This window comes from Orcinus orca, chromosome X (genome assembly GCF_937001465.1).
Source record: "Orcinus orca chromosome X, mOrcOrc1.1, whole genome shotgun sequence".
Taxonomy (NCBI): Eukaryota; Metazoa; Chordata; class Mammalia; order Artiodactyla; family Delphinidae; genus Orcinus; species Orcinus orca.
The window spans coordinates 95224963-95247214 of record NC_064580.1 but is presented as its reverse complement, the minus strand read 5'-3'; the positions used below and the strand labels follow the sequence as shown (position 1 = coordinate 95247214).

Sequence of the window (22252 nt, the reverse complement as noted above, 5' to 3'; positions counted from 1 at the left end):
AACTTGCGTCTCGTGGGCTACAGACGCGCCCTGATGAAAGATTAGGTTCATTTTGAACGCATCGATGTTATCTGTGTGCCTCAGACTCGCGGGCTTTTGTCAGGGATGAAGCGAGCTCGCGAGTGCCTGCAGCGCAGTGGTCGGCAGGTCTGAGTGCCCTGGTGGTTAACACGTTTCCAGGGGGTGCCCACGCTTTCTCCCGAGACTCTCGGCTCGCCGTGCGCGGCAGCAACTAGTGGACCAGACTGTGACAGAAAGAGAGAATTTATGTGAGGGACGGGAAGAAAAAGAGAGGGCGCCCGGCTCGGTCCCGGGTCACCGTGGCTTGGGGATTTGCATGAGTTTATCACTACCATTAATAGCTACTCGCAGAGGGTTGTTTACCGCCGAACGCGCGACAACCAGACAGCGGAGCCCACTACGGGACGCAAGCCACTCCTCCACGCCCCTCAGCTCCCTTCCTGCCCCCCAAACTAATTAATTCGAGGCCGCCTCCCTGCCAGACACTCCCATTGGCTCCCATCCCATCCAATGAAAACCTTGTAACAGTTTCACCTGGCTTCGGCTTCCCAAATAAACAAACAAACCGTCCCGGAACCTTGCCAGCTCTTCTCCCCTGCACCGCCCAAGACAGCTGCGGAGGCTCCGCCTCCTCCCGCCACCTAGCGCCCCCTCCAGCCAACCGTGCTCTTGCCCCCGTCGCGGCCCGCTCTCCCGCGTCTCTCGAACTTCTCCCTCCAAACCCCGCCTACCACGCCCGTGCCTCCGTGGACTCCTCGTGAGGACCTGCGTGGCGAGAGAGCCCCTCCTCCTCCCGTCGGTCCTCCCGAGGCCCAGAGGCCGGAAGATTCTCCAAGAGGGTCTAGGCGGGATAGGAGGTGGCCCCGCCTCTCGGGCCCACTGCCCCCTCCCTCGCACACCTCTGCTGGCGGCCGCTCGCGCCTCTCCACTGTGTTGGTAGCCGGAGCCACAGCGGCCGCCGCGTGAGGCAGCGGTCACGTGTTGTTTTGCCCGCCGCCGCGCGCTTCGAGTGGAGTGGGCGGGGGCGCGGGCCGAGGCGGGCGGGCGGGCGGACAGGGGTAAACGGCCTCTTCCCCCAACCCTCGCTTCCCCGAGCCCCCCCCCTCCGCCCGCTCACCTTAAAACCATCGTGCATCACCATGGCGAGTTGCTCCTTCGCTCGCGACCAAGCGACAAGGAGACTGCGAGCTGCAGCAGCGGCAACAGCGGCAGCTCTAGCTGCGGTGGCGCCCACCCCACTTCTTTCCTCGGGAACCCCGACCGCACTCATTGGGACCGGGTCGTCTTGTCCGGGAGCCATGTGGCTCTCCACGGCCACAGGCTCCCGGTCAGACTCCGAGTCCGATGAGGAGGACCTCCCCGTCGGGGACGAAGTCTGCAAACGCGGCTACCTGCGGAAGCAGAAGCATGGCCACAGGCGCTACTTCGTGCTCAAACTGGAGACCGCCGACGCCCCAGCTCGACTGGAATACTACGAAAATGCCAGGAAGTTCCGGCACAGTGTCCGCGCCGCGGCGGCTGCAGCAGCGGCGGCTGCCTCTGGCGCCGCGGTCCCCGCGCTCATCCCACCGCGGCGCGTGATCACCCTGTACCAGTGCTTCTCGGTGAGCCAGCGAGCCGACGCAAGGTACCGACACCTCATCGCTCTTTTCACCCAGGACGAGTACTTCGCGATGGTGGCCGAGAACGAGTCGGAGCAAGAGAGCTGGTACTTGCTGCTCAGCCGCCTCATCCTCGAGAGCAAGCGCCGCCGCTGTGGCACGCCCGGCGCGCAGCCGGATGGAGAGCCGGCCGCACTGGCGGCTGCAGCGGCGGCGGAGCCACCCTTCTACAAAGATGTGTGGCAGGTAATAGTCAAACCCAGGGGGCTGGGGCACAGAAAAGAGCTGAGCGGCGTGTTCCGGCTCTGTCTTACCGACGAGGAGGTTGTGTTTGTGAGGCTAAATACCGAAGTGGCCAGCGTGGTCGTCCAGCTCCTGAGCATCCGTCGCTGCGGGCACTCGGAGCAGTATTTCTTCTTGGAAGTCGGCAGGTCCACCGTCATCGGTCCGGGGGAGCTCTGGATGCAGGTCGATGACTGTGTGGTGGCCCAAAACATGCACGAGCTGTTTTTGGAGAAGATGAGAGCCTTGTGTGCAGACGAATACAGAGCCCGCTGCCGCAGCTACAGCATCAGTATCGGCGCCCACCTGTTAACCCTGCTGTCCACTAGGAGGCACCTGGACATGCTGCCGCTCGAGCCCGGCGGCTGGCTCAGAAGGTCCCGCTTTGAGCAGTTTTGCCACCTCAGGGCCATCGGTGATGGGGAAGACGAGCTGCTCCTCGCCAGGCGCTACATAACACCCAGTGAGCCTGTGCCCCCCTCCAGGCGAGGAAGACTGCACCTGCCCAGAGCGCGGAGATCCAGGAGAGCGATTTCAGTGCCAGCCAGCTTTTTTCGCCGTGTAGCACCCAGCCCCGTGCGTGGCCCGCACCCTGCAGAAGCCCCCAGCGAGGGAGCTTGCCTGTCTTCTGAAGCACCTGGTTCCGGCTCTGGCAACTCTGGGGAAGAAGGCAATCCTCAGGGAAAAGAGGACCAGGAAGGAAACGGAGGCGACTATATGCCCATGAACAATTGGGGCTCTGGAAATGGCCGGGGCTCAGGAGGTGGACAGGGTTCAAGTGGCCAAGGTTCCAGTAGCCAGAGCTCTGGAGGAAGCCAGTGCTCGGGCAGGGGGCACGGCTCCGGAGGTGGCCAGGGCTCAAGTGGCAGCCAGGGCTCAAGTGGCCAGGGCTCTGGGGGCCAGGGTGCAGGAGGAAACCAGTGCTCAGGAGATGGCCAGGGCACCTCAGGTGGGCATGGCTCAGGCAGTGGCCAGGGAGCTGGAGGTGGGCACGGCTCAGGCCGTGGCCAAGGACCCGGAGATGGCCATGGCTCAGGCAGGGGCAGGAACTCTGGAGGGAGCAAAGGCTCAGGAAGTGGGAAAGGCTCCGAAGGCAATGGTGATCATGGGAAATCTCTGAAGAAAAGATCCTACTTTGGCAAATTAACTCAAAGCAAGCAACAGCAAATGCCACCACCTTCACCGCCTCCACCCCCGCCAGCTGCAGCAACTGGTGGAAAAGGAAAGTCTGGGGGAAGGTTCCGACTTTATTTTTGTGCTGACAGAGGAGCCACAAAAGAACGCAAAGAAGCCAAAGAAGTTAAAGACGCAGAGACCCCAGAAGGTGCAGCTCGGGGTCCCCACAGGGCCAGAGCTTTTGATGAAGATGAGGATGACCCATACGTGCCAATGAGGCCAGGGGTGGCTGCCCCTCTCTCAAGCTCCAGCGATTATATGCCAATGGCTCCTCAAAATGTCTCTGTGTCAAAGAAGCGCCACTCTCGATCACCTTTCGAAGATTCAAGAGGGTACATGATGATGTTTCCCAGGGTGAGCCCACCACCTGCACCAAGTCCTGCAAAAGCACCTGATCCTGACAAAGAGGATGACTCAAAGGACAATGACAGTGACAGTGACTACATGTTTATGGCTCCTGGAGCTGGTGCAATTCCAAAAAACCCCAGAAATCCTCAGGGAGGCTCTTCCTCCAAAAGTTGGAGCTCCTACTTCTCTCTGCCAAACGCTTTTCGGAGCTCCCCATTGGGGCAGAGTGACCACAGTGAGTATGTACCAATGTTACCTGGAAAATTCCTGGGGAAGGGCCTAGACAAAGAAGCCTCATCTAACAGAGGCCCCAAAGATGTAACTTCAAAGCCTTCAGTTGAGGGGTCATTCTCAAAGCCTAGAGATGAGGGATCACCTAACAAGCGTTCAGGTGATGGGCCCCCCAAGAACAAGACTAAGAGACCTAATCGACTTCCTTTTATTACAAAAGGGAATAAAATCAAGCCAAAACCACAAAAGCCCACACATGAGCAGAAAGAAGCCGACAGCACTAGTGGCTACATCAAGATTGACTTCCCTAAAAGAGGTAGCAATATGCCAGCTCCCTGTATTCAAAGACTGCCAGGTTTGTGGGGCATAATTGCCGACCCCAGACAGTTCGCCTTTTCGAATTACGTGAATGTTGAGTTCGGAGTGCCATTTCCAAATCCAGCAAACGACCTCTCAGATCTTTTAAGAGCTATTCCAGGTGCCAACCCCTTCTCTCTGGACGGTGCTAGGTGGCCACTTCCGCCTCTTCCTCCCAGTGCTACAGGTAACAGTGCTAATGAGGAAGAAGGTGACTACATTGAAGTGATTTTCAACCCAGCAATGACACCAGCCGTGCCTTTTGCTGACAGTGCCATTCGCTACGATGCTGAAACAGGTCGCATCTACGTGGTCGACCCATTTTCTGAGTGCTGTATGGACATTTCTCTCTCCCCGAGCCGCTGCTCTGAACCACCACCTGTAGCGAGGCTGCTGCTGGAAGAAGAGCTCGAGAGAAGACGCCCACAAAGCCGTCCGCAAAGTTTCTTTGCAGCTGCCAGAGCCGCCGTCTCTGCTTTCCCGACCGACAGCCTCGAGAGAGACCTCTCCGCCTCTTTAGCCGCGGCCGCGGCAACCGCGCCAACCTTAGCCGTGAGCCGGGCTTTAGCCGCCGCCTCCACCCTGGTCGCTGCCCCGGGCAGCGGCGCTGCCGCCGCGGGCCTCGAGGCCGCCGCGGGATCTGACTCCGCCTCCGTCCGCCGGTTCCAACCTGCTGCTAATGCTGCTGGTGCCGAAGTGGTAAGAGCGGCCCAAGACGTTGCGGGTGGCTCGAACCCCAGAGCCCAAAACCCATCGGCAGACCTTGCGGGAGGTAACAGAGCCGGCGGGGCTGCCGCTGCAGCCGCCGCTCCCCCTCCATCACCTGGCCGCGGCCGGGCGCCGAGACCCCCAGAGCAAGAAGATTCTGACGACGACGACACGTACGTGAGAATGGACTTTGCCAGACCTGACAACGAGAAGTTCGACTCTCCCCAAAGAGGTTGGTGAGTTTAGAATTCATTTCCCTGAAGTTAATGGTTATTGCTTAATGAATCGATCGATGCACTACTCTGTCTGCATTGTTAGGAAAATGTGAGCTAACATTTCATTCACTGGTGCTTATTTAGCATGGAAAGTAGAATTCAGTTTTAATCATGCAATACCTTGTGATCGTTGCAAAAACTTGTTTTAATCTAATGATAAGTTTCTTTACCCGGAAAGAACCGATTATCATTTAAACATTGGTTCTACATTTTAGGAGTAGTTCAAACTTAAGGATATGTAGCATGAGGATGCTTTCAGATATCCTTCCCTAACGCTTAGTGAGTTATACAAACAGGACATCGTAAATTGAATCCCATCAACTCATTTTCAGATCAACAAGTGAAAGCTGCTTTTCTACAAATGACCATATTTAATTGCAGGAAATTTAATAAGAGCCCCGAATATTGAGCAGTAATAATCAACTGTTAACCTTTGGGGGTTGATGACATTCTCCTTCTGAAAGTTACTTTCTTAAAAAGCAGTCATTGTTATGCTGGTTTGCTGTGATTTACCAAGAAAGTTAAATCTCAACTGTTAGCATGAACGTCTGGAGGGAACAAAAGGTAAATAATCCAGAACAACAGGTGATTGAAAGAAGAGGGTATTTGGCTCTGGAATGTGTTTTTGTGTTGATTTGCTTAGTTTCTACACAGGATAAGTTGCCAGAAACCTTGAGCATTCCTTTTCTTTGTCACTAACAGTGACAGGCAAGTCACCTCTGCTGTGCCTCATTTTCTTCATGTAACTCCCCCCAAAGAGGGTATGGTGACAACACTATAATGGGTATGAATATTGTTTGAAAGGTTTAGAAAGCATTTAAAACATCTAATTGGTGCGTCTTCTGGGCAATTCAGTAAGCAAGATAATAAGGGCTGGAGGAAGACCTGACCCCAGGGGCAGCCTACCCTGGAAGAGTGGAAGTTTTTTTTAAAGGGTTACTTTTCCAAAGGAAGAAGTAAGAGAGAATAGGATCTTGGAAATAAGACTTCGAGTAAATCTGCTGTGTACATCGTGCAATGTTGTTATCAGGGTGTCTGGAGACATTCTCAAGAAATGATTTTGGAAGATGATGTCTCCATAGTCTCAACTGCCTTCCCTCTTTACCAGAATGTGCTGCTTTTCCAGGGAAGAGAAGGGATGGACCCCAGCAGTTTTCATTCCAGTAGTCAGTTTAGTGAAGATTTTTGCTTTGCTTGCTTTGTGGAATGCTTTTGTGATTGGATCTCTGCCCACTGTGCTTGATCAGGCAGAACAAGTTGGGGACTGATCACAGCAGTCACCTAACAAGCTCCCTATTTAGTGCAGGTGTAGGCCCCCTCCCCTTTCTCCCCCTGCTTTAGAAAACTTGCCATACAAAAACTCACGTTTGCAGCACGGACACATTAAAGAGTGATCATTAAAACGACCAAAGGATGCTTTGGCTTGCCAAAGGATTCAATTCAGATCTCCTTTAAATTGTGAGCTTCCCCCAACACACACACACGTACACGTGCAGGCACACACACACAATCACCACTACTACTAGAACCATGCACTTAAAATATACAGATCTATTTCCAAGAATTTAATTCATAACCAGCTTTTCAAGAACAGATCTATTTTATTCTGTAAAGTACACCTGGAAATTGGTCTTAAGCTACTGTTTGAACCTAACTGCTGAAGACACCATTTATGATATTGATGTGGGTGTTCCATAGCCGTCTATGTCCCTGTGGTACTTTGGTACTTAAGGACAAGTTTTCATAGAGGTTTGTCTATACTTTCCACTACTCTTTGTTTAAGCAAAGATGAAAATTAGTGAAAATTTCTTCTTCCTTAAATAAACCCTGTCTTCCCAAATATTATCTAGATTCTAAAATAATTAACATTATCTTAGCATAAGTTACTGATTTATGAATAACTTCAAATGACTTTGTAGCTATTCTGGAGGCTTAATGTTCTCTAAATGTGTTGTTCATTGAGGAAATTCCTAACTTTATTGAGTAACTACAGCAAGGAGGCTGTATCTCACAGGGAGGTAGGTGGTTAGGTTAATACAAGAGAGTGAATGTGGAAGCACTTTGGACCTTTAAAGCACTTTACAAGTGTAAGATATTTTAATTTTGTCATTGGATTAACAAACATTGAAGTTTCAACAATTTCAACAGATGACTTAGCTTCTTGCCAAAATGATTGGTCCTGAGACTGATTAAAGCACGTGATTTGCTGAGATATATAAAAGGGAGGATATATAGAAAGAACTCATTGCAGGAAATTACTTTCGCTACCATCTTTATGTAAATTGATATGGTAGAATGTTGTCTGTGAAGGGTTAAGAACAAGCTGGCTAATTCTGATTCTATAAAGCTATAGAATAATTTTCACCCATTTCTGATCTCTCTTCACCTTCCTATCTAACATTAAAAAAAAAGATCATCTTAGAAAATAACAAATATGCTTTGATAAAGGAGCAAAGGCACAGTCTTTTCATTAGGAGTTAGATATCTCCCAGAGTAATTTTAATCTATGGCAAATGCTTAGAACAGTTCCTGGCACATAGTAGGTGTTATACATGAATTGTTATACTACTATTACCATTGTTGTTACTGTTCTTATTATTATCACCTTTAGAAACACAAAGCTAAATTAAAGTTCTGTGTCCCCAAATCCCACTTTTCAGTTAGTCATTACTTTCACTTAAAATGGCTTACATGCTTGTTCAGAGTTGGGATCTTCATAGTTGGGATCTGTTTATAACTTGAGCGAAATGAAGGGAGCCCGTAAGGCAGTGAGACAACTTTTTTCATATAACACAAAATTAATATATAATCTCATTTACCTACAAGTCACATTGCATATAAGTAAGTACTTCAAAGCCATTTGTTCAAGTCAGTTAGAAAGAAGCACACAGAAATATAACCTGGACTTGACTTTTTTATAAATGAAATAATTTAAGAAGTGTGAAGTCTTCAGATTTTAAACACATGGGTTATAAGTATTAGCATTTAGGAGGAGAATGCAGTTTCTTATATGGTTTAGTGTGACTCCTGACCCACGAATGCATTTTTGCCTCTTTTACTGCTGTATCTGATATAGAATTCATAGTTTGAAATGACTTAAGGTTAAAAAAATTCACTGATTTTTCCATTCCAGAGATGGGAAGATAAGAGCAGCTCTAAGAGAGGTGAGAGAATTGGCCAGCCAAATTAGTAAAGTTATAACAGCACCTGGTATGAAAAAGCAAAAAAAAAAAATCTGTAGTAATTATCTTTTGAAATTGTAGACAGTGTTATTAACATGAAGGAGATATAAGCTTCTTTTCAGTGTACTACTGCCAACTCCTCTTGCTATAAATTATAGGTGCTTGAGAGCAAATTTTTTGTTGTATTGGACTTATTTATTATACGTTACTAGAATAAAATCTCCATATAGCAGAGATATGTCAGTCACCATGGATGGGTCACTTATTTTAGGCAACATTCATCCCCACCAAAAAAAAACAACTGGACAGTCATTTGGAGCAGATATATTTGACTTATAACAATTAAAGATTTCATTCAAAGTTAACTAAAGTTATTGGCAATCATTATCCATGTGCATTCATTCCATTTTTAAGAGTGATGCTTCCCAGGTAAAAATTTTGGCCATTCACTAGCAAAAGACCTTCTTTAAACAAGGACTGGGACTTGAATATCACACATGCATCAAAACTCGAATAAGACCTCTTGCTTTCTTTTCCTCCCCCTAATTACCAAATATGAACCAAAACACTTCAGTCATTGGCAGGGAATTGTTTGGGGAACAAACTCGGGCTTCTTCGAGTGATCCCCCCAAGTCTTCATGTTGGAATAGAGATGAGGATAACCGGTGTAGGGAGAAATCAGGAATATTGTATGTGATTTAAAAGGGATCGTTGTTAAATTGTCAGCTTGTTGATGGAGGAAATGCCTTACAGTTGCCTACTGCCTTATAATTGGCAAAGCATATTTACATTCATTATTTTACTGGGGGACAGTAGGTACTGGAACTGAAGCTGGTGTTAAGAATTTCCCCCTGGTCAAAGAGGTAAGTGGCAGAGCAGAAAATCAAACCCATACATCTGATTTCAAGCCCAGTGCTCCACCCAGAACACCACACTGCCCTTTCATCAGATGTTCAATATGTTATTTTCCTGTTGATGAAAGATTATTATACAGGCAAGGATTGGGAAAATTTAAAGTCTTCTTGAATTTGATAGTATCCAATCTTGTTGTAAGTAATTCATTCGGAGTGTTACAACTGTGAGCCATCCACCAGAGCTTGGGTCATTTTCATTACATTGAACTGTTTGCCATAGCTTTAGAATAAAAGTATTTGACCTGTACTGGAATCGAAGGTTTTCAGTCTGGGGGAGGAGTTTGCTCATCTTTACCTCTCAAACACAAATAGTGTGTGTATCTACTTGGATCCCACGGAAACACTGAAAGGAATGAAAGGGGTACATTCAGTAAACTTCCGGTAATGGTCCTTTCCTTAACTGAAGTCACCTATGTGTGGTTTTCCGAATAATCCATTGACATTTGCCAGTTATGGCCAAAAGTCTTTCAATTCCATTTTTTCCATATGTATAAAATCTGATATTTTAATCTGCACCATCATGGTGGGAAAAAACAGAATAAAATGACACAGGTGGAAGCAAAAGCACTGTAAGAAAGAGATGCTCTTCATTTGTTTAAAAAGCAAATTTGCTTTTGGCAGTCAGGAAAGTAGACTTTAGAAGCCTTGAAAATCAAATCCTCTCCTTGGGACCAAAAAATCCGTTTTTAAATTCATTTTGTTTAGCACCTTTTTGAAAATGCTTTAAGACTATGTAAAAATAGCTCAAATAGCTCAGACATTTTATTGGCAGTATTGGAAAATAGCTTTTGTCAAATACTTAATTAAAGCCTGCAGTATGTTTTGTCTCAGAGGTGCTGCCAGGCTCAAAGATGGTGAGGATCATTTACTGGAAAGTACTGCTTGGTCCTGAGTGAGAAATGAGAGATGAAAAAGGCTACCTTTTATAATCATGAAATGAATACATTACAGCACACTCAGTTTTTACCACAACTATTAGATTGCTAATTTTAAAGCTATTGATAAAATTGCCAAGATAGTGCACTCACCACATGAAATGAAAATACGTTCTCTAGCAATTCTGCATTGGTTATTGGTTGTGCAGCAACAGGTCTTAGATTTCCATCTTCTTTTGAAAATGTTGGGCTGCACACTTGAGAAATAAGACTTTTTAAAGATTTTCTTTAATGTAGACCTCTATCCTAGTTTAAATTTGCATTCTTTTACAGGGTACCTTACAATTTCTGACTGAGGACTTAATTCCTTTTAGAATTAATGGAAAATATGTAGTTAAATATTTATTTATTGAAATGAGAAAATTATTGCTATTTTTTCCCTAGCTTCCTGACATGCCCTTTCTTATTGGTTAGGGTTGCATTGATTGCATTATGTGAGTCTTACCCTCCTGTGCCCTTTGCCAAACTTGTGTCCCTAATTTCAGGAAAACATGCCTTTCCTGGTCTCTCTCTAGCTGTAAAGGTGAGGCTGCTCTGGGAGTCCCTCGAGGCCCCCAGAGGGAGGATTTCTTTCCCCAGACGTTGCCACTCCTAGTTCACAGGCTGTTTGCGCTTAGCTCGCAGGAACAGCCTTCCTTGTGGCCTTCTTGTTCTGCAGGTCCTGGGCTGTGCTGCCTGCCCTGCTCTCACTTGCTGGCACAGAGGCAGCTGGGCTGGTGTTTAAAGCCGTTTTCTGGTTGGGTTGACCACAATATGTCTGATGCTAGCCAGACCTTCTGGATTTACTGAATATCCAATTCCCCATAAACTGTAGTCACTTGAGCTAGTTTTCACAATTTATATAATTGGCCTATGATTACTAATTTGCTACTTGTAGACTTGAAACTCAGAGAGAATATCCACGAAGACTACCTCTAAATTCACCTTAAAAATGATTCACGTGTGCACCCACGGTGCCCTTGAAGGTCTGACCAATAAGTGTGGTGTTTAACTCCTGCCTCTTCATAAGTTGTGCCTCTGGTCTGGAAGGCATATCAACACTGTCCTCACACGCAAACCTGCCACCTCCTATGAAGGACTCCTTGTTGTGGCTGCAGCTCTGACCATAGTTTCTCCTGCCACCCTGCCCCCAGCTATTTTAGCTGCTTGAATTTAGGGGACCCTATTCTTATTGCCATGGCTAGAAGAGATCTTTTCCTGGAGCCTCATATTGAAACTTCAAACAGATCTCCCCACAGAAATGATGTTATAAGTGACCATTGGGTGCAGTCAAAATCGTTCCTCTCCCAGTTCAGGACCTGCATAGGTTTAATACAGGCATGTGTGGGTGAACCTAGGAACCTATCCGCCATTTATTTATAACATTGTTTCCGTAGGATAATTTATTCTGAGCTTCAACTAAACAATGAGGCTTGGAATATGTCTCTTTTGTAAATCGGAGACTGCCTATATTAGAGTTCTAGTAACTTGCATTCTTTAAGTCTGCAGTAACTAGGCAGCAGAGTGAAGTGGCCCAAGTGTGTGTTGGGAGGTAGTGGCGAAGCTGACCTGCGAGGAAAATCCTGTAGCTGATCCCCAGATAGTTTGTATCCAGATAATCAAGACTGGAATGAACATGCATAAGTGGTCCAGGGCCTGCCTGCGAAGGGCAGGTGTGAAACAATTGAGCTGACCTTTGAGGAGATGGAGGTTTACCAGCGTCATCAATTTCCCTTAACAGATTCTTTTGAGTATTCCATCACAAAACCGTTGCCGCCATGAGGAGAAGCATATTTGATCTTCTAATCTGTAAAGGAGACAACAGTCCGCTGTGATTGGTGTTGTAAAGACTAGCAGCAATTATTGCTAGTTTTCACCCTTGAGGGACAGCACTTCGATTTTGATCAGGCTCTTGAGGGTCATCCTCCCATATATTTACAGGGCACAGAAAGGTGTGATGATCTGTTCTTATTGGGGGAAAAAAACTGTATATAAGCCAGAAGCAGTGCTAAGCTAAATAATGTAACTGTATTACTATACACTCATCTTTGGGGTAAATGCTTCCATTTCTCCTCATTTACTTTCATTTGCTTGTCTTCAATGCTTTGTTTGCCCCTGCTTGTTTGTGATCACCAGTTGATCATGGGGATGGCTAGCATGTTGACTAATAAACAGTGAGAAATTTTCAAAAGAACTTGAATTTTTTTTTCGGTTCTAGGAAGATTGGAGTTAGAAATATAACTGAGGCCACGAGATTGGGGAGAGTAGAAAGAGAATGAGAGGCTAACTGGATATGTTGTTATCATTTGGGCTTCTCTGGGCAGGGGAACCATTGCTGTGTTGGACTTCAGGCTGTAATAGAGGCATGTTTGCAATTCATGTGAAGAGGCCTGGAATGCCCTGGAGGAACTGCCTTCCTGGCTCACCCTGCACATTTCCAGGGATATTGAAGTCATGTGTGTTTTATTAGTATACTAAAGATTAATGTTTAGGTTTATATCGTTAGACAAATTGAACCAGAAACATTTACTGCGTTTGTTTTTGAGAAGAAAATGATACCTGCCAGATTTGGGGGGCCAAGAGTAGGAAAATATTCTGACCCATCCAGAGTCCATTGAGTTTTCTCCCTTACGGAGAAAAACTACTTGAAGAGCATACCTCCCATTAAAAGGGGTGGAATTAACTTGTCATTAAAGAGATCTTTGATTAATCAGAAAGTAAGAATACCTGGTACAGTAATTATTTACAATCTGTCAATCTCAAGTGGAAGTAATCCATCAAAATCAGATCACATTCTTAAAAGCATCGACATTTACCTTTCTGGTGGTGGAATGATATCAAAATGAACAGGAAACAGAACTAAGATATGACTGTCAGCCCTTTGATTCATTTTGCAGACTGTTTTTGCTGGAGTTTTAATCCCAAATTGCTTTCCTTTGCCACCCAGCAAGCTTCTGGGTTATTTCCTACGCTGTTCTTTGGAATGTGCTCCGGGAATGTAAGCTCATTTTAATATTGGCCTAAGTAAAACAGGATTATAAAGGTAAATCTGTGGGTCAAGTTCCCATAATGCATTTCAAAAGCAAATTAAATTATTTTTGGATTATCTTGTTTTGGATAGCATTATTCCTTTCTACCAGCATGGCTAATCAAGCGTTGACAAATATATTTTGTAAAGTAAACTTGAAATCACACCATTATTTGCTAGGTTTTAGTATGTTGTCAACCATTCACTCAATGCTGGTGTGTAGGTGTTATAGGAAAGCAGTTGAAATATGAATCAAATTTTTAGTAGAGCCCCTGTCATTTTTTTAAAAAGTAAGACGAAAGAAACCTCTAATAGCAACAAATGCCCCTAAGTTCAGGCTTAGTGTAATGTTGATGGGGCAGTTAGATGGAGCTTAGTTTGTATGTTTCTAGAAAAAATACCTGTGAAATATAGTATATTATAGAGGGTAGTAAGAAATCTCTTTTAAAGCCCATTCAGTATACTATATATGAACATATTTTTATATTAAAACAAAGTAGAAAACTAAATACCTAATTTAGTTTTGATATTGCCCCTGCAATATCTTTCTAACCTTAAATTTCTGTTAAAATCCTCTAGCTGACAGGAGCTTCAAAATTCCACAATGTCTAGCCTAATTTTGCAGTGGATAACTGAGTTGCTAGTATGTACTGTCGTGGTTAACCTCTAGCTATCACACCTTTCATCCTGTGTAAAATTGATAGATACATAGAATCTAAAGTTTCCTAAGCCCACTACTGACAAGAAAACTTAATGTCTTTACTAATCTAAGGTGTAATTTAAAAAAAGAAAACTTTTAATGTGGAGGAACGGCCCTATACAATGAATCACGATGAATAGCCATAAGTAGGTGGGAGGGGAATGGAGAGCTTTGATGCTTCATCCAGATGCAAGTTGTTACATTTTTAAAACCTCTGATGAAAGAATGAATGGTTAAAACGTATACTGCTGGTTTAATGCAAGATCTTGTACTTGAAGCCTACTCTGGGGGAGGGCGGGGGCGGGGTGTGTGTGTTCCATGGATTTTTTTACATTGGCTATAATGAAATAGAATATTTGGTTCTTTGATGTGACCTGATCTTAAATTAACACTCACATCCCATAATCGATTTGCTGACCATTTTATCCCCATCCCTTCTCCAGTTCAGCACCTTCTTCAATGTACCAGACACCCTTCCTCTGCCCCACTCCCGATTATGTACCCTCTCAATAAGCAGAAGGCCAAGAGAGTAATACCAGACTTCTTTCTGTTAGACAGATGGAGATTTCAGTCATATCTCCTTTACAGGTGTGATTTTGCTCTTTTAGACAAAATTTAGTGATTGAATCTGGAGACTAGCACCAAGTCTATGCTTAAAGCCTTTGACTCGTGCCACATAATTTGATGAAGGCATAATCAAGCATGTAGGAGAAGAGAAAATTTCTCTTTGCCCAATGCCAGGCTCACTTGCTGGCCCCACTGGGAGAAAGTAGAGCAGTGCATGCACATTGATTGACAAAGCTGCTATCCACCAGAAAAGTCAGAGTGGAGCCTGGGGGCAAAAGGAGTAACTGCCCTTGCGCCTTTGCTGGGCTTGTGCTGGCGTTTCAAACGTCACAGGCAGCCAGCTTCGTTATGCATGTCTGTGCAAAGGCAGTCTCCTCAATATGGCTCCCCAAAACTACTAGTTCGATTTCGTTTTGTTTTGTTTTAGAATAGGGTGCGGGTAAAAGCGCTTCACACTTTAATTCTGAAAGTAACTTTTATTCTGTCATTTTTTTTCCTAGAGTGATTACATTGCCACAAAAACACATTTTAGAAGAAAAGTGATGCTTATGGAATTTCATCTTTGTCTACTCCAGATCTGCCTAAAAGAAAGAGAAATAACAGGCTTCTGAATAGAAAGCAACCTGAATTTCTAAAAGCCTACAAGTGGATGCTGTCAGTTGAATGATCCTACAACAGATCATTCGTACTGCTGCCTTATAGATCCAGTGATTTTGAATTAAGAAATTCCCACTGTATTTTCTTTTTGTTTTCTGGCTTCCCTCCCCAATCTGTCTTTTTGAAAGGAAACAAATACTATAAAAGTGAGCATCTCATAACTCATTTCCTCTTTTAAAAAAAATGTTATTTACATATGTGTAAATTTGGCCAATACCCATTTTACTAATGTATAATACTTAGATTAAGTTTTGAAGTTGAAAACCTTTGAAATAAGAGGAGATAAAGAAGAAAGGTATGTTCCTGAGAAGGTAGGTATGATCTGGAATCTTTTTTTTCTGAGTAGTATATACACAAAACTTTTCTTGATCAAGGAATTAAACATGAACTGAACTGATACCTTGATGGGACATTTCTAATATTTTAAAGGCAGCACCAAAGGGCAGATTATCTCAGTTTTGCTCATTAACAAAACTGCAACATTCTGTCCACATTAAATGTTAACTAAACTGATACTGTGATCGAACATTTCCAATGTTATAAAGGCAGAACTGAGGAACAGGTGATCTGTTTCTTCTTATACAATACTGTGATGTTCTGCTTGCAAATCAATTGAGGATTTCCAAACTCATTAATTTTAAAAAATTTTAAAACCTACATTTTCCCCCTAAAAGAACCAAGTTCTTCAAAACGTTTCCTCACAAAGACCCTCTCTGCCACTCTGGGCCTCCCCCTTTCACCCTCCATTCTTCCCCTCTTTCTGGCTCTTTCCTTGACACATACTTTCCCTCCTATGCCCAGGGCTCCTATAAAGAGATCAGTTTCCCATATTCAAAACATTAGTGTATACATATCAATCAATATTCTGACTAAAACTTAAGCCAAAAGGAACCTCTTATAAGGTCTTGTTTCCCTTTGGACAATGAGACTATGTAAGATGTACCAAATTAAAAAAAAAGAAAAAAGAATCAGAGCAAGCTCGCCCCTCCCGTTTTTGCTTGCCTCTGATGGAAACTGAATTAAGATTTTAGGAACCTGGACCTTTGAGAACATGACACTAACAGGTGGTGATCACAGAGGATAGGTACAAAGGTCTTGAAGCTTGCTTAGAGCTTTGTTACGTGGTGGCACACAAATCACGACTTGTACCATCACTGGCAAACCTCATCATATCAAAGATGGGTGTGAGTGTCTGTATAACTGTGTGAGTGCTAACGTGTGTGCACACCTTTTGTGTACATGTGATTGTAGATGTACCTGTTGTGCGTAACTCTGTTTAAAAAAATTGCTTTGCATTTAATGTGCAACTTTGAAATAGTATAACATTTACCAGAAGTTTTTCACCACTTGGTTTTGATGTCTTTGAACGTGTACTTCTATCTTCAAGCAGGCTTATAGTACATGTGTTGCTACACTAACTTTTCCGAAGAACCGAGTTGACTTCTATGATTTTTCCTTGCCTACCAACCAAAGGGATGGGGGGGGGCTCTTTACTGTTTGTTCCCTTGTGAGTGGTGCTGAGGAGAGGATAAGGCTGCAGTACCAATCACTACTCCAGTTACTGGTCACTGCTAGGGTATCAGTTTCATCAGTTCCTTCAGACTCTTCTCTTTTTCCAACCTAATCAAAGAATTCAGTGTGGCTTTTGTTCATTATGGTAACAATGCGTCTTTAGGCAGCCTTTTCTCAAGCCTTCTGTCACCATTTTATTTTCAAGTAAGTTAAGTCATAATCGTTCAGAATTGTGGAATGAAAAGATTATTTGGGGGAAAATGCTGTATTGCTTTATTTGCATATTAGGTTCAGAGGCTGCCAGCAGACAGGGTACAGCACAGATGTGACACTGCTGAATAAATGAATGGGAAACCTCATACACAACAGTACAAATAGTAACAGGTACAAATAGTCACAGGTACAGCATAACAAATATGCAATCTTTTGACGCTACTTCTTAGTTTACAGACACAACTAATTTATTCAGTATTGTGATGGAAGAATCTTTTTAGAATATGTGTACCAATATATCACTTACCGTCCAGCTACCAGTTTATGCTGCTGTTAAGAAAAACCAATGATGGAACGATTTTTTGTGACGTCTACATTTCATTTGGTATCAGACATAGTCACTTGGTCAGTAAAATCTAAAACTTTACAGTTCCAACAGTTCATTACATTTGCTATTTCTGCTTCACAGATCTGCTTTGAGTTGCTCTGGCTTTGTCTTCCTTTGTAAATACTCTTATATTCTTTTTTCTTTGTAAACATCTCATTTGCAGTTTTGGGAGACAAACGTGCAACTCTGTATAGTGTTTATATATATATCCGACTTGCCTTTCCATAGAGCTACTCGCAATAAATGTGTTCATGAAAGTTATTTGTGTGGAGACTCATTTTTTCTTAATAGTGTTATCTCTACTACTTCATTATAAATATATTTTTCTGCTCCATGGTAGGATTGACTGCATTTTTCAGAATAAAGCAGTTGGGATAACTGAGGGTTTGGGTTAAAGTTACTATGCCTAGAAACTTGAGGCTTTTTAATAGAGTTAATATCTCCCAAGTCTTGATTCTCCAAAAGTGGAGGTTATACTGCGTGGCATGTGGGACCTTAGTTCCATGACCAGGGTTCGAACCCATGCCCCCTGCAGTGGAAGCACAGGGTCTTAATCACTGGACCACCAGGGAAGTCCCTGGTATAGAACTTAACCTGAGTTTTCATGTCAATCCTGATAATGTGTGAATCCCAAGTAGAAGGGACTACTCAATAAGGTTTCAGGTAATCAGTTACAGTTTTCTTTTGTCTCCTTCTCTTGCCACTTACTCTTGCCCTTTAAATGACTCCCTTTATATTTACTTATTTTTAACCCCTGGGAAGATAAATATGAGTACATGGAAAATTCACCAATGAACAGACAGCAAACATTTCTGCATTGATGAATGGATTGAATGTCAAGAATATATTAGTAAATTGTATTGTCAGCCTAATCAGAAGCCAAAGGTTTAAAGGAACACTAGACAAATGATTGCATCCCCGATTCCTTCCTTTACCAAATCGCCCTTGCCACAGAGAAGGGCAGTGTAATAAGACTTTGGGACCCATGCTTGCTCAAGGATCAACGGGGAAATGGGGGAGGGATCAGTGGAGTCAGATGGGCCACAGAGTAGGAAGCAGTTCCCACATCATGTGCATAAGCCACGAGCTTCATGGATTGTATGTTTGTGGACAATTGAGTTCATTATACAGCTTGAGTTTACTTGATGCACCTAAGAAGTTGTGTGTAAAAGAATATCACAGTGGGAATGTATTAGTTAGACTGCCTTTATCATTAGAAAGTGTCCACAACAGAGATCATCTTAAAATCTGTAATTAAAATGTGTATATGTGTACATGTATGTGTACACACATACACATATGTATATATAAATACATATACACACACTTTACAGATTTAATATATCTATTTATCTATCTATATCTATATATATGGATAGATCTATCTCTCCTCTCTTCAAGGTAGGCAATCTATATTTGCCAAGGCATAGCCCAAATATATTTTTTTCATCCCAAACAGCCCCTCAAAGACAGATAGGCACATCTGTGCTTTTCAGTCTATATAATCATTGTATACTCACTTGCTGATTCACATCTTAATGGAACTTGAATTCCTGCAATAGTAGGCATAGTCAGTGTGGCTGCTTTGACTATCAGCAGAACTTGCCAGCTGGAAAGCTCTGTGTTGAAGAGTATGTGAACAGAACTTCAGCTTCTCCACTCCTCTAATCACATACATAGCAGCCACGTGCTCACTGTACAATGTGAAGGGGTACTGTTTCTTTAAAGCATAAAACCTATTCAGAAGACTTGTCAGGTAAAACATGCCTAAGTATACACAAGTTAAGCACCTTCAGTGACTGCTTAGAAAAATATTACTAGGTGGTAACTGACCCCAAAGGGCATCTTGGAAATGCACCAAAATGCTTTTTAAAATGTTTTGAAAACAAAAATGCTCAAAGGCAGAACCTGGAAAATGTGAGTATGAAAATATGGTAAACCAGATCAGGGCCCCTAATTTATAAAATGTGCAAAAGAGAAATCATGCAAAATTAAGGCACAGAATGAGGCTCAACTGTATTCTGTTTTAGAAAAACCAATACATTTTCCCTCCAAGACAGGCATTTTAACGGATGCTGGTTTTCAGGCAGCTACCTTAAGTCCCAGTTCGCTGCTTACGCGTACTTTGGAGATAAGAAATGCAACTGAGCTGTACAAAATGAGACAACTTCCCTCCTGTCTCTTGTGCATGATAAACGCTAAAGCAATTAGGAACCACTGTTGCATACTACATTGGAATTTGTCAGTAACATCAGTGCTGTGCTATATAAATGGGGGAAACTTTTTAAAGTCCTGAGAATTTCAGAGAAGACCACTGATTTAACTTAAACATTTGGGTCCATAGAACTGAAATAGAAACAATCCCCTCCTTGACCTTTCTTGTTTGTTTTTTTTTCTTTTTTTAATTGAGGTATAATTGACATATAAAACTGGTAGTTTCAGGTGTACAATGTAATGATTCAATATTTGTATACACTGCAAAATGATCACCACAATAAGTCTGTCACCATCTGTCACCATACAAGGTTACAAAAAATATTTTTCTTGCCATGAGAACTTTTAAGATTTATTCTCTTAGCAACTTTCAAATATACACTACGATATTATTGATTATAGTCACCATGCTGTACATTAAATCCCCATGATTTATATATTTTATAACTGGAAATTTGTACCTCTTGACCCCCTTCACTTATTTCACCCATCCCCCCTCCCCCTGACAACCACCTTTTTGTTTTCTGTATCTATGGACTTTGTTTGTTCATTTGTTTTTGCAGATTCCACATGTAAGTGAGATCATATGGCACTTGTCTCTCTCTGTCTGACTTCACTTGGCATAATGCCCTCAAGGCCCATCCATGTTGCTGCAAATGGCAAGATTTTATTCTTTTTATGGCTGAGTAATATTCCATTGTACATATGTACCACACCTTCTTTATCCATTCACCCACTGATGGACACTTAGGTTGTTTTCATACCTTGACTATTGTAAATAATGCTGCAATGAACATAGGGGTGCATGTGTCTTTTCAAATTAGTGTTTTTTTTTTAAGACAAATACTCGGAAGTGGAATTGCTCGGTTATGTGGTAGTTTTACCTTTAATTTTTTGAGGAACCTCTATACTTTTTTCCATAGTGGCTGCACCAATTTACATTTCCACCAACAGTGAACTAAGGTTCTCTTTTCTCCACCCTTACCAGCACTTGTTATTTCTTGTCTTTTTGATGATGGCCATTCTGACAGGTGTGAGGTGATATCTCATTTTGGTTTCGATCTGCATTTCCCTGATGATTAGTAATGTTGAGCATATTTTCATGTACCTATTGACTATCTGTGTGTCTTTTTTTGGGAAAATGTCTATTCATATCCTCTGCTCATTTTTTAAATCAGATTGTTTGGGGTTGTTTTTGTTTTGTTTTGTATTTTTGTTATTGAGTTATATAGTTCTTTATATATTTTGGATACAAATCCCATATCAGTTATATGCTTTACAAATATTTTCTCCCATTCAGTAGGTTGCCTTTTCATTTTGCTAATGATTTGACTTTTCAATCTCAGAATATGCGTTATAGAGTATTCTATTGCACTGGCAGTAACCTGAAATATCATTTCAATAACAAAAGGAGCAAGGAAATATTGAAATGGGAAGCAGATTCTTAAACATCTACAGAAAAATGTGATGCCCACAGTTCATTCTGTATTTCCACACTTGTAACTCCCAAGAAGTTTTTCAACATTTTTGTACTTTCTGCATCATTTTCAGGGAATTGAATGCATATTGGCCATTGAAAATATGTCCATGCTCAGATTTTTGTTATTGTTTTATTTTAACTTTCTCAGAAGCAGTTTAGGAACCATCTTTCTGACCCTGCCTTTTTATTATGTTTTCTTTTCCTCTTTATATTAAGAATATGCTCATTCTAGGAAGACAGGCAGTATTGGTGGTGGTGCTTAGACAGTACTTAGAATTATAGCTAAATATCTCACATTAATTACACAGTAGATATAACGCACATAAGGTACAGAAACTGCAAAAAACTTTTTTTGCAAGACTACCAGGTCTTTTGGTGGGAGCACGACAATGACAATAGGTCAACCTTTTAGTTGTCAAGGATTCCAGTTTGGTTCCTTAACACCTTAGAAAACTACACTTGACTCTTAGTTTGTATAGAGTTGATACTCTGGAATTGGGTTTAGAACTACAAGGGATCTTAGGCATTGTATAGACCAGGCCCTACCACCCTTCCAACTACTTTTTTCATCCACTTCTCTCCCTTGGAGAAGTCTATTTTAACCATCTTTCCTAGCTATTTGAAGTCATAAGAGGTCTAGTAGGAGAATAGGATGTAATGATTGGAAAGATTTCTTCTTAGTCTAGAGTTCTATGACCCATGATACATGAAAAAAAATGAGAGTTTGCCATATAGGATTTGAAAGGAGGATTTTCACTTCTCCTTCCCTGCTTTCATACTTCCCACCCCCACTAAGAAATGTGTTCATTACACCAATGGTGCTCACAATATTTCACTTTGTGGATTCAGAGCCTAAAACCGTTTCTTCTACTTTCCCCACTTACAATAAAGTAAAACACTGTATTACTAAAGTTAATGAGAAAAATATCTTATCTGAAACTCCAACTGTTAAATCACAGCTGAGACAAAAGACTAGGCTATCCTAATACAAATATTCATATTACAAGAGGTAACAGATGACCCTACAGTTAAAGCCCTATGTGCCATATCGTAAACAAAATCCTCTACAAAGATTTTGACCTACTGTTGTAATGAATATTTGCCCTGTGCTGGCACCAAGTAATTGTAAGCAATGAGATATGAGACTTCCACTTCTGGCCAAGGTAGACCATAGTTAATCTCCCACCTGAACAACTGAGAAAAGAACCTCAGAATATGAAACAAGGGGGTTCAAGACACTAGATATCAAGTAATAAAGAATACTGATCCCTAAGAGATGAGAAACAAACTTGGTAAGACCTACATCTGCCCTGTCTTACTGCCTTGAGAACAACTTCAGGTCATGGAGCAGGGTTGTGGAATCTAAGCCAATTCCTTGAATTAAAGAGATGGACCTCTAAGTCCGAGGAGGTCAATGTGGCTAGAATTCATGGCATAGGTAAGACAAAAGACAGAGAAGATTCAAATTATTAAAATCAGATATA

General features: G+C 42.7%; 1 protein-coding gene across 2 annotated transcripts; it reads left to right on the top strand.

The window, feature by feature from the left end:
- Positions 1-956: 956 nt before the first annotated feature.
- IRS4 (insulin receptor substrate 4) lies at positions 957-17335 on the top strand. 2 transcript variants are annotated; one of them, XM_033408847.2, is made up of 3 exons: positions 957-2784; positions 2815-4956; positions 14805-17335. In XM_033408847.2, the coding sequence occupies exons 1-3, from the start codon at positions 1161-1163 to the stop codon at positions 14807-14809; spliced, it is 3771 nt and encodes a 1256-aa protein (XP_033264738.1). In that variant the 5' UTR covers positions 957-1160; the 3' UTR covers positions 14810-17335. The 2 variants fall into 2 exon arrangements, with proteins under 2 accessions (XP_033264738.1, XP_004281575.1); XM_004281527.1 differs by lacking the exon at positions 14805-17335 and having other exon boundaries at positions 1099-2784; positions 2815-5043.
- Positions 17336-22252: the final 4917 nt, after the last annotated feature.